Here is a 14,707-nt window from a genome sequence, read left to right as displayed (position 1 = left end):
CTTCTTTGAACACACAAAGCCTTAAATAACAGCTAAGTCTCTTTTAGGTTTTTCCTCCTCCATCCTGAGCAGTTATATTAAAAATAAGGCTATAGACACGTCTGGGGGGCTGACAGCTGGGAGTTCCCTTTTCATTCACCTTTGTGCTTCTGTTTTCCTCCTTCCCAAGGAGGAGAGCGACTGTAGGACAGCATTCTTAGCTGCAACTTAGAACCACCCTGCCTTCTTCCACAACCGTCACCTCAACAAAGTGTGGGTTGCTTCCCTTGTGCAGATGGACGCACAGCCTTAAAATTCAGTAAGAGGCGAGTAGAGGAAGTGTATTAATAAAGCCGTGTGTGTACAGGATATTGCGTTCTTCCCTAAAGATCTGGTGAAGATATGCCAGTTGAGCTGATTCACAGAGTGGGAGATATTAAAAGAGGAATAGTGATTGGAGAGCAGTAACTTTCTGTTCCAACTTTCTGTTGTGCTTACCGTTTCTGAAGAGCCGATAGGCTGTGGTCATTTCTGGAACAATGAATCCTGGTCTCTATCTTCCATTCAACAGCTGAAATTAGATTACCCAGACCATGCTAACAGTGCAGCATGCAGGGATGAGAAGTATCCTGCTCGGAGGAGTCTACAAAACTACAACATTCTGCGTAGCATCAGCAAAAGAATAAATAGGCAACGACAGGATCTACTCATGACAAGCAAGAACTGAATGTTCTGTATTGGACTTGCTGTTCATGAATGCAGGCCCACAACCCTGGGATGGAGCAAGCCATGAGAAATTACAGCACTTCATGAGCCCGAGTGGGACCAACGAGCACCATTACGAAGCCCCACGGCTCTAACTAAACCAGCTTTGTGGCATTCTCACTCTCCACAGCATGGTGATTTGGGTTCGGTCAGTAACCAAAGGGAGACGGGCTATGACACGTGGAAACAATCTGTACAGAAAAACCTCCTTTGGCATAGATATTTAACTTAGGTAGGTGCTAAGCCGCACTGAATGGAGGCTGGGAACAAGGTGTGTAGGGGACAGCTGTTGTAAAGGCATCTTTGACACAGAATGCCTCAGGCTCCATTAGGTTCTGAGTCTCCCGATGTACTACAGCAGAGTCCTTTCCAGCTGAGCAATATTGGCCTTATTACCCCTTTACCTATAGGTCTAGGCTGGTTATTTCAGGTTATTAGAGCGCGGCCATCAGACAATTTTTTCTGAAATAATTAGTTTTAGGAAAAACAAATAAATATGCACATGCACATGTCCAAATCATAGTAATTTATTTATATAGGGGTTTTTTTTCTTTGCAGATTCAATAATAAAAATAACAGTTATGTCTATTCTTTACTGGACCTATACAGAATAGAAACACAAATACGGTGCTTTGCTTGTTCTTGTCTTTTGTTGTTGTTTCTTCTGCTTTTTGGGGGTTGGGTTTTTTTTAAAGACTTGCTAGCTAGTAAGTCTGCTTCTGTGAAAAGTGTATGTTTGTTAATAACACTTTTCAGAGCAGCAGACTTGCTAGCTAGATGGGAGGCAGTGAAAAGTGATATTAACAAACATACAAATATCACTTTTCACAGAAGCAGACTTACTCAGGCTTGGCAAGCCAGGTTAAGCCTTGGTCGGATGGGGCGTTGGGTAGGAAAGCAGCGGGGGCCAGAGGTGATAGGGTGGATGGGTGAGGGACTGGGGGATGGAGCCCGCTGGGCCCTGCGACTGGAATCTTCCGCCACACAGCCGGAGCCCATGGCCAGAGCCTGCTGCTGCGCGGCTGGGAGTCTGAGCTCCACTACCCCCGGGAAGGTCAGGAACTCACACTAGCTGTCTGCTCCTCTAGCATTTGTGCTTCCCGAGGGGGGGCAGAGATGGCGGCGCTTTAACGTGGCTGAGTAGTCGCGGCTCCAGCGCTGGGGCACTGTCTACACTGGCACGTTACAGCGCTCAACTGTGCATTGCTCAGGGGGGTGTTTTTTCACACCCGAGCGAGGAAAGTTGCAGCGCTGTAAGTGGCAGTGTAGACAAGCCCTAAATGACTTGCCCAACGTCAGAGGGAAAGCCTGTGGGAGATCAGGGACTTGAACTCATGTCTCCCAAGTCTGAGGCTACACCCCTCATCACTGGACCCTCTTCCTCTTCCTTTCCCTTTACAAGCCCATTGTTGGCATTCTCCACACCGTGTTAGGCTTGCACAGCAACCCCCAAGCCAGGATCAATCAACAACGCTAAAGTTTAGTACAGAGACTGAAAAAAACCCCCGAACAACTGTTTGCTGAACATCCAGCACAACCCACAACAAAGGAGCGCGCTTTGGTCTTTAACGTAAATTTATTGCAATTGTGACAGAGAACTTGACATTATTCTATCTGTTCCTTATTAATCATATTTGGACTTGCACTCTTCTTAAACTTCCTTGGAAGTAAAAGTTAAATCCAGGTTGACCTGCCTCCCAAAATGTTGGGCTGCATTAACTTAAACCCTGCTCCATGTTGGCTAAGAACAACTTAACAAATATTAACGCACAGGATTTTGAAATAGGACAAGTGACACAGCTCCCTGCACCCACCTGACACAGGAAATGTACTAGATAAACTTAGTAAGGGACCAGTTCTGCACCATGGAAGTCAAGGGGAGTTTTACCATTGACTTCAAAGGCACAGGAACAGCCTTTAGAGACAACCTCAACCCTACAGACAACCTGCAACAGGACACAAGAGACACAATAGCAGCCTCAAACGCCATCCTTCCTAGTGCATGGTGCACCCGAGCCAGGCAATGTGCATGGAACAGGGAGGGGTCACAGATTCACTCAGGCATGCGTGCTCACTTCTCCGCAATTCAAAGAACAACTGAGACCTGGAAACTCGACACAGCGTCTGCACCAGTTTTCATTTCACGCCTGCTCCCCCTCCTGCCCTAGTTCAGAACAAACAGCCAAGCAGAATTGGGCTCCTTAGCCTAAGGCGGGTTGGGCTATTGCCAACAGAGTGAACAATATGCAAGGGGAAAGTTTATCAGCCCAGGGGCAAAGCCACCTTGCTCCCCTCACCTGAATAACGAAGGCGGCCAAGGCTCTCTTACGTACCGGTTAAACAGTTCTTTGCCCCAGGCAAAATGGGTGAGTAGAATTTTGCAAGGTAACAGTGTGGTGGTTTTCCCCATTCTCTCTCCGGAGGTCAGGAAAGGACATGCTTTTCTGTCCCCACTAAAAGCTTTAGCCCCTGCAGGCTCCATTTGCAAGGAAGGCAAAAAGCATGACCAGACCCCCACCCCCTCTTCACTCTCCCTGCCAGAGAGTACAGGCTGCAGTCGTTTCAACAGAAACCAGGCTGAATCGGAACTAGTGGAGGTCCAGGGTACTCATGGTTGCAGACAAAATCATCTGGATGCAGTAGGGCAAGTTCTTTGGTTCACATTAAATCTGAATTACAATCTCCCTTCACAGAAATTAATTAGGGACAGCTAGTGTGGTGTGTAAGAAGCGGAACACCACAGTCCACGCTGAGCTAGTTAGCTGCCAGGCCCGGCCATACTGACAGGGCCAGTTAGAACTGGCGGGTTCTCTTCACTGCTCCTATCGTCTCCATCTGCAAATGAAAGGGACATTGGGTGTCATCAGCACAGCATCAGCTCCGGCTTTTGCACCGTCCGCCACAGACAGCAGAATGGCACAGCGAGGCACTTTGCACTAGATTCATACGGTGAGCGCAGTTAACTGGCCACTGGATCACGGGCGAGTCCCTGTATGCACAGGTCTGAGGGGGGGAGAACAAGGGTGGAAAGAGGATCTGAGACGGATTGCTCTGGTGTCCCTTCCCCAACGCTGGCCAACTGTGAGCACAACAGTGACAGCTGGTACAGAGAACAGGGACTAAATTCTGCTGTCGTATTGACGTCCAAGCATGTCTATCCCTCCACCTTGGGGAGTGGCTCCTTGCTGGGGTAGCTAGGCACAGGGTGCCAATCAATCTGGAATTTGGCCCAGCGGCCCAGAATCTGCAAGGGAAAATCTCTTTTTAAGGGGGGAAAAAGGGTTCTGGGTGTTCTGCTCAGGTCAGCTTTCCCTGAGAGCCGCGAGAGGCTCAGCCTGGGGCAGGAGACCAACGCAAGCGAAGGTCCCCAGGCACCAGAGAGCAGGTGTATCAGAGCTGAATGGAATGCAAGCTCTGCAGAAAGGCAGGAGTAGAGCCGAATGGTTTCACTGCGCAGAATTAACCGAGAACCCAAAGACCTGACTGTATTTAGACTCTAACCTCTTTGGGGCAGGGGCTGTCCCTTACTGTGTGTTTGTGCAGCACCTCACAGGAGGGTGCCCCAAACTCAGTTGGGGCTCCTATAAGACTAATCATAACAAAAGCCCAGCTTGTCAGGTGAGGCGAGAGGGTGACGGTGGGCCCAGTGGTTCTGTATACAGAACGTGCTCCTCAGTACATTCCTTTGCAGGCCGCGTTAATATACAGAGTGCACAGAAGCCATGCTCTTCTTGGGGGACAGGTCCCAGGGGATACTTACATCCTTAAACACTTATCTTTCCCTCCGCTGGCTACTCGCTGTCCATCTGGGCTCCAATCCACCGCAAACACCTATCAACAAAGAGAGAGAGGAACTCCCGTCACTCCTTTAGGGCCATGCAGCCCCGGTGGCAGGGAAGAACCTCAGGCCCCTGGCAGAAGACACTCCCCAACTGTTCAGAGACACTGGGGGTGGCCACAGCGTTTGAGAGCCCTCTGCCCTCTCCAGGGCAGGTTAGTGTGAGCCCCTTGGCCAATGGCATCCTACCTCGTCTGCGTGGCCGGGGAGATCAATGGCCAGCTTCCTCGTCTTGGCATCCCACACCTTCAGCGTGCTGTCACTGCTCCCGCTCACCAGCAGACGGCTGTCTGCCGACCAGGCAATCTGGTAAACCGCGGAGACATGCCCTCTCAGGGAGGTGAGGTATCTGACAGAGAGGGGAAGGGGTGAGGATGGGCTTCAGACACACGTGCATGCTCTGAATCGGAGAAATAAAGGGACATGCCCAAGGTCCCAGTTAGTCAGTGGCACAGCAGGGAACCAGGAGCCCAGAGTCCGAGTGCCCTGCTCTAATCACTAGGTGCACAACCGCAAAAGCAAAAGGTAATGACTGTGTGTGCGTGTGCAAGGCTGCAGAGGGGAAGGTCCTGACTCAGCCATGGCAGGGAGACAGGCGCATTTCCTTCTGTGTTACTGCATGGAGCGAACTGCAAACATCGCGTCTGTCCTAGAACGAGAGAACCTACTTTCCCGTCCTGCCGTCCCAGAGCTTGATGGACTTGTCAAAAGAAGCACTGGCTATTATCCGGGTGTCTGGGGAGAAGAGCACTTGGTTGATCAATGCCTGGTGGCCTGTCATTCTCTCCAGCGCCTTCTTGTCCTCTGCTGGGGCCCACAGAAAGAGCGTAAAGTCATCTGATCCAGACACTAACCTTTCCGGTCCCTGCCCCTGCAATAAACAAACCATCAGCACACCCCAACACCGAGCCTCGGCTCACACAGACTGAGCCTTTCAAAGCTCAGATGCAAACCTGACGCAGACAAACTGGAGGAAATCTTTAGCAAGTCACGGAGATTCATTTATTCATTTTTTTCTCAGCAACAATGGTAGGAAGCCTGGCACGGGGGGGAGAGGGGGGCATTTCTTAATGGAAACTTACCCTGACTTGGTCGTACCTGTGCTGCGCCTTCTCTTTAAGTTCTGCCACTGTGTGCAGGAGAGAAGGGAGATTAGCGATTGGGAGGTTAAAGGAAACACGTAACATCTCTAAAGGCAGGATCTAAGATGTCTTCTCCCTCCAGATTTGTGACTCAAGAAGGATTTTGACAGGGATATTTTGAGGGGTTTAAAACAATGTCCTCTTCAGAGGGTCACACTTTTACCAACAAAATGCAGTGCTTGTGTAGCATTCCCAATCTGTGGCGTTCACGGTTTTATTTTCTAGACAGAGAAACGGAGGGGACCCAGCTCCCCAATGTGACCTTGGCACAGAAGCCAGGTCTTCTGACTCTTAGTGCTGTGCCTACCCACTAGGCCACGCTACCTCCTCCCCCTGTTTCTCTCCAGCCTGCAATGTACTTAATGCTCTTACGGGTGCCGCTCACGTCTTGCGGGTTGACAGAGGCTTCTGCAGGTTCAAAGGCCCCTGTGCGGAGAACGTAGTCGGTGCTTAGAGCCATGGTGTTCACCCAGTGCCCGTGGCCCTGCAGAGTGCGGCAGAGAATTCCCTGAAAGCAAAAAGGCTGCCTGCTTAGAAAGGGACTCACAGGGAGGCAGCAGCAGTGCGAGGATTAGACCACAGGACCTCCCGGCTACACCTTCCATCAGTTATGGACAGGGCCAGGGTCAGACCATGGGACATCCCAGCTCCTGGCCCCATCTTCAATCAGCTACAGGCAGCATGAGGGTCAGACCAAGGGACGTTCCAGCTCCCAGCCCCACTTTCAATCAGTTATTGGCAGTGCTGGGGTCAGGCCATGGTATGTCCCAGCCCGACCTTCAATCGGGCACGGGTAGCACCAAGATAAGAATATAGGAACTCCTGGCTCTCCGTCCCACCTTTGATCAAGGCTGTGCTGTCTCTCAATGTCATTCCTGATGGACAGGGCCCAAGACGTGAAGTCAAGGGTGGCCAACTCTGCATTCTCCTTGCTGATGGCTCCAGCATACGTTACCAAGTACCACAACCCACAGGGAAAACATACTCCCCCTCCTGCCAACAAGCAGCGCCAAACCCATTTCTGCCAGGCTGTCATTTATCCAGGGGAGTTCCTGTTTCTAAAGCAGCTCCAAGGATCTTCACCCCACACAACCACCCAATTCCTTTGGCCAAGGAGCAGACAAGATTCCCACTGGAAACAATCATCGCGGTTCCTTATATCCGCCAGAGGGGTGTACTGCCTCTGCCCGGAAAGCGAGCACATGCGGCTAAAGCCAGGAGGCAATGCAAGGCCAGGATGGGCGACGACTTGGTTATTTCCAGCTTTTGGGAACAACAATTAAGGTTTGATGCATCGTTTTATTTGAGCTACCTTCCTGCCCAGGCTCTTGGTGTCAAAGTCCACACACGCCAGGCTGCCACACTTACATCCTGGCCTCTCCAGACCTTGATGGTTCTGTCCTGGGAGGAGGAGAAGAGCAGGCCGTCTCCACCCCACTTCACGCACGTGACCGACTGCGTGTGCCCGGTGAGGATCTTATCGCACCGGCCCGCAATGGTGTCCCAGATGCGGATGCTACAGTCCTTGGAGGCGCTGGCCAAGTAGCGGCTCTCGGGATTTCTGGAAGGAAAATTGGAAGCCAGTGAAGGCGCAGGACAGCAAATCTGGCCTCCTCTTCCCCTGCATCAACTGGGTGTGCATCAGCTCCGAAGCTGGAGAAGAGTTAAGGGCATCCTTATAAAAAGGCAACTCGCAGATTTGACCTCCGCTCTCAAGCTAAGAAGGGGCAGGCCGGTTAACAGCTGGCACCAAGCCTGCAGCATGGTCACTGCACGCGCTAATCAAGGAGAGAACTGGCAGCGCCTGGAGCGCAAGGCAGTGGAAATGCTGCTCATCCCTCTCTGCAGGAGTGGAATGAGGAGCCTGGCTGGCTGGAGACACAGATCCTGAGTTCTCCAGAGCACAGGCAGGATCCTCCACCTCCTCCCCATCCCCCGCTCCTCCTTTTATAACCAGTTTTCTTTAATCCAGTTAAATGTTTCCAAATCGCTGGGATTTCCTACTCGGGAATTCAATTTGCAGGGCTCTGCTCCATGGGGGCTATTTTTAATTTTTATAACCTCTTCCATCATCGTCTACAGCTTCCCCCACCTCCTCCCCCCCTGCCTCTCTCTGAGGTGGAGCTTTATCAGATGGAGGGAATAAAGAGCTTGTGTGGTTCATCAGCCTGCAGAAGAAATAAACCAGATGGCGGAGATGGCTGGGGATGCAGGGGGCATGGGCAGAGCAGTCAGCATGGGCAGGGTGCGTGAGGCCCAGACACCATGCGGACTGCAGCTTTCCCCCTTCGAACTCCTGCTGAGGGGTGCTGGGGAAGAGCACATCTGGCTGCTTGTTACACTCCAGGGAACTGACAAAGGGAGACACTCGCAGCCTTAGCCATCCCCAGCCACTTTTCCCTAGGGGCCGCTTTCACTGGAGGAATCTGTGTGGGAGAACGGGTGGGCTAGTGATTGGCACACAGGACAGGGAGCCAGGAACACCTGGGTGCTAATCCCAGCTCTAACTACAACTGTCTGTGCAGCTCTGGGTAAGCCACTCCCAGCTCCCCGCGCTCTCCCCCGTGGGAGATGGAGGTAGCACAGCCTCACCTCCCAGGAACGAGGCCGGGGTAACATTTGCACAGTGCTTTGAAAACGTAAAGCAAAGGCGACTGAAATTTACCCAAGCCTTTTATCCATCGCTCTCAAAGCTCTTCAGAAAGGAGAGCTAGCATCACTATCCCCATTATACAGCAGGGGAAACGGAGACATGAGAGCGCCGTGTAGAGCCCAAGGTCCCATCACAGGTTGGTGGCAGAACTGGGACTAGAACTTGGGTCTCCTGGCTCCCAGCCTGGTGCCCAATTCACTGGCTGCTTTTCAGCCTCACTCTGTACACACTTACTCTGCCATCACCAAGGCAAGGGGCAGGCCTCTCCCCACTGGCAAAGCAAGGAGGCTGGCCAGCCAGAAGGTCACTTACATGTGGAGTGGTTCCCAACACAGCCACGTGATCCATTTGGAGTGTCCGGCGAGCACCCTGCCAATCTGATTCCCTGTGTCTGGGTCCCAGAGAAATATCTGTACAACAGAGCAAGCGAGGCAGCTAGATCACAGATACCACCCAAAGTGCATCCCAGGGAGAGTCAAGCTCGATTTGGAAATGGCAGGTTTGCCCTTCCAGTCTGGATACTCCAGGCCAAGAATGGACCTTGGCACAGGCAGGGGGATGAAGAGTGGATTCCTTTCCTAACCTCTGCAGCCACCAGGTGACGCCCTGAGGCAGGAGATTTTGTTCACCCGCATCTTAGCCCACACTGCTGCAAAACCATCAGCCATCAAATTATCCAGCTCTTTTCGTAAACCCGCTCCAGCTGTCGACACCCAGTGCCAGCGGGTTACTGAACGCTTGCTGAGTGCTGGGAGAGCCAGAATGTGCTAAATGGTGGTTATTATCGGACTCTGTGGGCGGGACACATGCTGGCTTTTTGTTGGGTTTTTCTTGCCCTCTGAATAATGCTCCTCCAAGGAGCTGAGGCATTAATCATGTGCTCAGTGAGAACCCAGGGGAGGCCAGGAACTGGAGCAGAACAGCTAACAGGGTTAGTTTAAACCAGAACTGCCTCCCGAGTGGCACTTTACTGCAGATGCTTGTCAACTAGTTAACAAAGAGTTAACAGTATAAATGGGCCATCTCCAGGCTGCCAGCAGGCCAGGCAGCTCTCAGGCTCCTCTGGTCTCATGCCTCTAAACAGATCCCAGGGGAAGTCCATCCCCCTCTTCTTAGCGTGGTTCAATCCCAGCTGACTCAGAGCAGAGGCAAACGAAGGAGGCTGTTGTTTTGGTGACTGGGTTAGGAGTCGTTATTGTTAGCAGTGCTCCAGCAGTGCCTACAGGTCCCTGCTGAGACGGGAGCCTCATTGCGCTAGGTGCTGTATAAACACACAGCAAGAGACCTGAGAGGGAAAGGAAAGATTATCATCCTCATTTTACAGAAGGGAAACTGAGGCCTGGCGAGATGAAAGGACTTGCCCAAGATCACACAGGGAGGCTGCAGAAGAGCTGGGAACAGAACTCTCAGTCCCAGGCCCACTTCTCAACCACACCACCATCCCGCACGGCCGCTCAGAAAGGCTACCTGCAGTCAGGCCCAGCTTGCTACACTGAGGAGAGAAGCCCCTCTGGGAGGGTGCCCGGCAGGCCCTGTGCCCTGAAGGAGCAGTTTCTAGCAGGGACAGCTCAGCCTGGGGTTCTGAAATAACAAAACCTCTCAGTGGTGGCAACATCATCTAGACCCAAATTCAAAAGGCACAAGCACGTCCCAGTGCCGCTCCCCAAGCGAAGACGTACCTCCTTGGGGCCCGTTCCCAGCAAGCAAGCAGCCTCCCAAATGAGGAGCCAACCCTTTAAGGTACAGCACAGGCTGCCCTGTGCTTCTGCCGGGATACAAGCCCCAGATCTAGCCACGGGGTCACCAACGCAGCAAGAGCGGCACGGGACTACGTCAGGTCCGTGGGGAGTGGCCTTGCTTCAATGCCGCTCACCCAGCTCCCGGGCTCGGAGACAGGAAGAAGCTGAGCCAGTGACAGACACAGAAAACAAGCCCTGGGGAGCGTTAAGCAGGCAGTTGGCTCTGACACCCTGGCGGGTGCAGGTGAGAATTCAATGCCACTGCTGCTTGCAGGTTTAAACACATGCCCCCACCTTGGAGACCGATGGCATTAGCATGCAGCAGAGCCCGGCTTAGCATGGCCTAGTGCGTAGGGCACCAGCCTGGGATTCTGGAGACCTGGGTTCTACCCCCAGCTCTGCCGGTGACCTCGAGCAAACCACCAGTCTCTGGGCCTGCTTCCGTTCCCCTTCCTTTGTCCTGCCTACTTTGGGGCAGGTCTGTCTGGGTCTCTCCAGCCTCTAGGGCAGTGAGGCCCTGATCGCAGCCGGGGCCTTTAGGCACTGCTGTCGTTCATAACAAAACCACCACCAGAATCCACAGCAGGACCTAGGTTGAATCAGCAGCTGCACTGGCGAGGGGGTGATACCAGCAAGGCACCCGCCATCAGGCTCCAGAGAGATTCACTGCTCTGCAGGTGCCAGCCAAAGGCACAGTGTCTGCAGCCGGTACTCACCCCCCAGCTAGACCAAGGGAATGTCCAGGAGCTGGTTTCCCAACCATGCAGCATTGAGAGCTGCCTGCAGGGGGCAGCACAGGACACAATGTACCAGCCAACCCGGCCTGCTCAAAGGATCTTTGCAAATCCGTGTCAATGAACCCAGCAGCCTGCAGATCTCCTGGCTGGGGATGTGCCTCTGAGCCCCGTGGGAATGCCTGGGAGAGTAACTAAAGTGCAGGTGTGTTCCATAGGCCTAGACGCGACGACTATCCCAGGAGCAACCCCGCATCAATCATAACCCAGCCATGCCCAATTTCCCTCGAGGCTGCAGGGATTCCTGCTCTCCACTTCAATGCCCGGGTTTGAACAAAGCCCCAACCGCGTTACTCCTTCCACGGCTGTCAGAGGAGGAGCAGACCCATCGCCTGGAAGGCCAGTGCTGGCCCAGTCTGGTTTCAGTCCATCGATGGGGGGCGAGGGCTCCCCCAGAGAGGAAGAGGGCTCTCCACGAGATGTCACCAAGGCAGATTTCCCCACACCCCAGGTCTGGCCCCACACAGAGGAATCCGGCCCCTCGCTGAGCCGAAGCCAACACGTACCTGACTGTTTTTGCACCCTGAGGCGAGCTTCCTGCCATCGGGAGACCATGCGATGCTGAGGACCCAGTGCCTGTGACCTGCCGACGGGAGAGAGTGCAGGGGTGAGGAGAGCCCCCCATCCTGGAGCTGTCCCTGTCTTCAAGGGGCAGCTGTGGTCTGGAGGAAGCGGGCGGGGGGGGGGGGGGGGGAGAAGGACCAGGACTCCCCTGCACTTGTCCCAGCCAGTCTGACTCCCTGCACTTTGCTGGCCCACAGTGAGCAGATGCTCTTCTTGTTGAGCCGTGGCCTGGGCACTCGCAGAGCACCTCCAGGGAGGCCTTTCCAAAGGGCAGGGAACAGCCAGGCCCAGGAATCGAGGCCCGGAGACACTCGAGGCAGCTTGCACGCCATCCGTGGTGCTCACTCTGCAATGTGCTCCTCACACCGAGCTGGCACCAGGCCCCAAGCCTTGGAACGCGATCACACGGCACACATGGGGGAACCGAGAGGGGGAGGCAAGTCACTGCAATGAGCCCAGCTCAGTGGCTTTCCCCCAAAGGGGGTGGGAGGCAGTGGCTGGGGCGACCCGGTGAACTCATCAGCGTTACAACAGAGCCATCAACAGTCTCTGGCGCAGGAGCGACTCAGGGAACCCAGGGGCCACACTCTGCAGACCAGAGAGGCTATTGGGAGGGGTGGGCACAGACTCAGAACACCCCATGCATTCCCCCCTCACCCGCTGCACCCACCTTTGGCAGTGAAGTGTGGCGTCTCCGTGCTGAGGTCCCAGAAGCGCACAGTGGTATCACCGGAGCCGCTTGCCAGGTACCTGAGATGGTGAGGAACAGGCTGTCTGGGCTCAGGGCGGCAGGCAGTGCCGAGGCTCCTTCCCGGTCCGTTCTCCCCACCCCACTACCTAGCCTGTCTCCCCATTACCAGGGCGTTATAAACTTCGGCAGCCCTGGTCCCCAGCCAGCCCAGCCATTCGGCGCTGCCCTGCCTCCCCACCCAGAATCCCCAGCACTCCTGCTGCCCCCCCTTACTTTCCGGTGGGGCTGAAGGCTACGGAGATGACAGCCTCAGTGTGCCCCTCCAAAGAGCTGGTGCATCGCGTCACCGCTCGCACTTTGAACACGGCCTGAGGCTGGTAGATGATGTCAAGGACTCTCTCTGTCTCCACCACCTGCCCCGCCAGGGTGTTCTCCAGCGACGTGACGATTTCAGCATCGTGGACGTAGAAGGCCAAGGGCAGCGGCTCCTCCTGTATGAAAAGGAGCAGAAGCACTAACTTGGGGCAGATTTAGGCAGGACTGGCTCATACAGCCCTCCTGTTCCCTGTCCCCCCCGCCCCGCCCCGCCATAGGAAAACAGTTTGGGATCCCGTGTGCTTCCCGTTACCCCTTCCCAGGGTAGCAGCAAGCTGGGGAAGATGTACTAGCTCAGAATTGAGGCAGTGGTTGACAGATCTGCCCTGGGGCAGATGGGAAAGACCCCGCCTCAGTCCCTCTCTGTGCCAATCCCTGAGCATCCAGGGAGTCCTGGGGTCAGAGTCCCGGGCAGAGCAGGCCCAGGCAGTGCTATGAATGGCGTCTATACAGGAGGACCAGAGCCGTGGGCGTGGCAGCAGAAATCCCATTGCTCATCTCTCACTTTCCCACAACTGTCTGACGCGGCAGTCCTGGCCACCCAGTCTGGATCCTGCTGGGTTAGCACCCCTGGAGCCTTGGCCCAACAGGAGTGGTTCCCAACACACTCAGCATCCCAACACACTCAGCACTGCCAAGAGAAGCCCCATCCCTCCGTGCAGTCCCACTCCCCAGATGGGGCTGGGATGAAGCCTGTGGATACCCGCAGTTTGCTGCCCCCCCCATTAGAGCAGTGGGGGGGGGCACAGGCTCCTTGGGAAGTACCTTCTGGAGCAGCGCGTTGCAGACCAGCTGCAGCTTCTCGGGCGTGATATCGATGGGCACGTCAAAGGGGGACCCCAGGATCTCGCCAGCCTCATCTTTGAACAGGATCAGCAGCCTCTCCACGTCCCCTTGCATCGTGGCAACCTGCAAGCACATTACTGCATCGGGGGTGAGCCCCACACCAGGCGCAGCGCGACTATAAATCAAACCCACTGCTGCCAAAGGGAGCTTTGATAGAGATTGGCACCAGCAAAACCCACACACTGCTGAGTATACCACAGCCAGAGAGCTCCCTATGACCAGACGCTCTGCATCTCTACAGGGACTGTCATCAGAGGATCTCTAGATGCTTTCCTGCCATTAGCCCTCACACCTCCCCCCCTCCACCCCGCCCATTGTCCCCATTTTACAGGTTGGGAAATAGACACAAAAGGCCTGGCGGAGACAGGTACAGAACCCGGGAAGCCTGACGCCCAGCCCCACCATCTACCTGTTAACCTGAGATACACTGTTAGCCTGCCCAATTCCACTCAGTGCAGTGCTCCAGAGTCCAGACCTTTCCTCCAAGGGCACCATGTCAGCACCCGCAACCATCCCCATGCATTACTGGGACACGCTGGCTTGGGCTCCTTTGCCCGAGTAAACCCAAAGCTCAGATCATTCGGCCAACGCTTCCCATCTGTAGCACAACCCCCTCCCGCCACAAACTCTTTCCCTGGGGCTGGGGAGGCAGGTTCCAAAAAGCTCAGGGCCTGATTCACTCCCGCAGCTCCTTGCTACCTGCCCAGGTAAATCTCCCAGCCCAGACTGGGCACCACCTGCTGCAGCGGGGTCTCTCCTACGCTCAGCCGCCCCTTCCTGGCAGCTGGGGGGAGGGGGATTTAAACACCACCCCACGGTCCGGCTTTACAGTGGGAGGGACGCCCTCCTTCAATCCCAGGAGCAGCTAGGACTCCCCCAAGTAAGGAAGGGATGGGGCAGGGCTCCCCCTCTGGGCTGCTCTGGGTTCGTTTGCAGCCACAGGGCTCTCCCGGGGGGCCAGCAAGCAGCTCTTGCTGGAAGGGTTTTGGTTAGGGACACCTCCTCTGCCCCCTCCCCCGTCCCCAAGCCCCAGCAAATCCCCACTCACCTGGGCAGCCCCAGCCATGTGTTTACTGCAGCCCTGCCCACGTGGAGAGGAAATGGTGAGCTCATCTCTGTGCGCCGGGGCTGCCGCTCGGCCGGGAAGCTCTGCTTCCACCTGCTGGAGAAGAGAGGCTATAGCAACCGATCCTTGGACAAAGGGAATTGCAGCTGTGATGTAGCCACACATCTGGGTCAAGCTGACATAGGACAAAAAAAATTCCCGGGGCAGATTTCTGCACAAACAACGTGCGGGTGAGGGAGAGAGAAAATAACCAGC

General features: G+C 54.7%; 1 protein-coding gene across 2 annotated transcripts; it reads right to left on the bottom strand.

Moving 5' to 3' along the window:
* Window positions 1–1,255: 1,255 nt before the first annotated feature.
* NLE1 (notchless homolog 1) lies at window positions 1,256–14,467 on the bottom strand. Of its 2 annotated transcripts, none has more exons than XM_077836683.1 (13): window positions 14,435–14,467; window positions 13,306–13,463; window positions 12,439–12,656; window positions 12,145–12,224; window positions 11,417–11,493; window positions 8,690–8,787; window positions 7,093–7,285; window positions 6,097–6,232; window positions 5,665–5,711; window positions 5,251–5,453; window positions 4,772–4,931; window positions 4,505–4,575; window positions 1,256–3,579 (listed from the first exon to the last, which is right to left on the bottom strand). In XM_077836683.1, the coding sequence occupies exons 2-13, from the start codon at window positions 13,459–13,461 to the stop codon at window positions 3,567–3,569; spliced, it is 1,452 nt and encodes a 483-aa protein (XP_077692809.1). In that variant the 5' UTR covers window positions 13,462–13,463; window positions 14,435–14,467; the 3' UTR covers window positions 1,256–3,566. The 2 variants fall into 2 exon arrangements, with proteins under 2 accessions (XP_077692809.1, XP_077692808.1); XM_077836682.1 differs by having other exon boundaries at window positions 13,306–13,449.
* Between the last annotated feature and the right edge of the window lie 240 nt (window positions 14,468–14,707).

This window comes from Eretmochelys imbricata, chromosome 17, assembly GCF_965152235.1.
Source record: "Eretmochelys imbricata isolate rEreImb1 chromosome 17, rEreImb1.hap1, whole genome shotgun sequence".
Taxonomy (NCBI): Eukaryota; Metazoa; Chordata; order Testudines; family Cheloniidae; genus Eretmochelys; species Eretmochelys imbricata.
The sequence above is the reverse complement of the archived record's forward strand: the minus strand, read 5'-3'. Positions and strand labels throughout refer to the sequence as shown.

Excerpts from the sequence above, each read along its gene's own strand:
- NLE1 (XM_077836682.1), bottom strand. Across the intron at positions 6,233-7,092 it reads AGGTCTGGAGAGGCCAGGAT|GGAATTCTCTGCCGCACTCT; the intron begins GTAAGTGTGGCA and ends TTTTGCTTTCAG. Across the intron at positions 4,576-4,771 it reads TCCCCGGCCACGCAGACGAG|GTGTTTGCGGTGGATTGGAG; the intron begins GTAGGATGCCAT and ends CTTTGTTGATAG.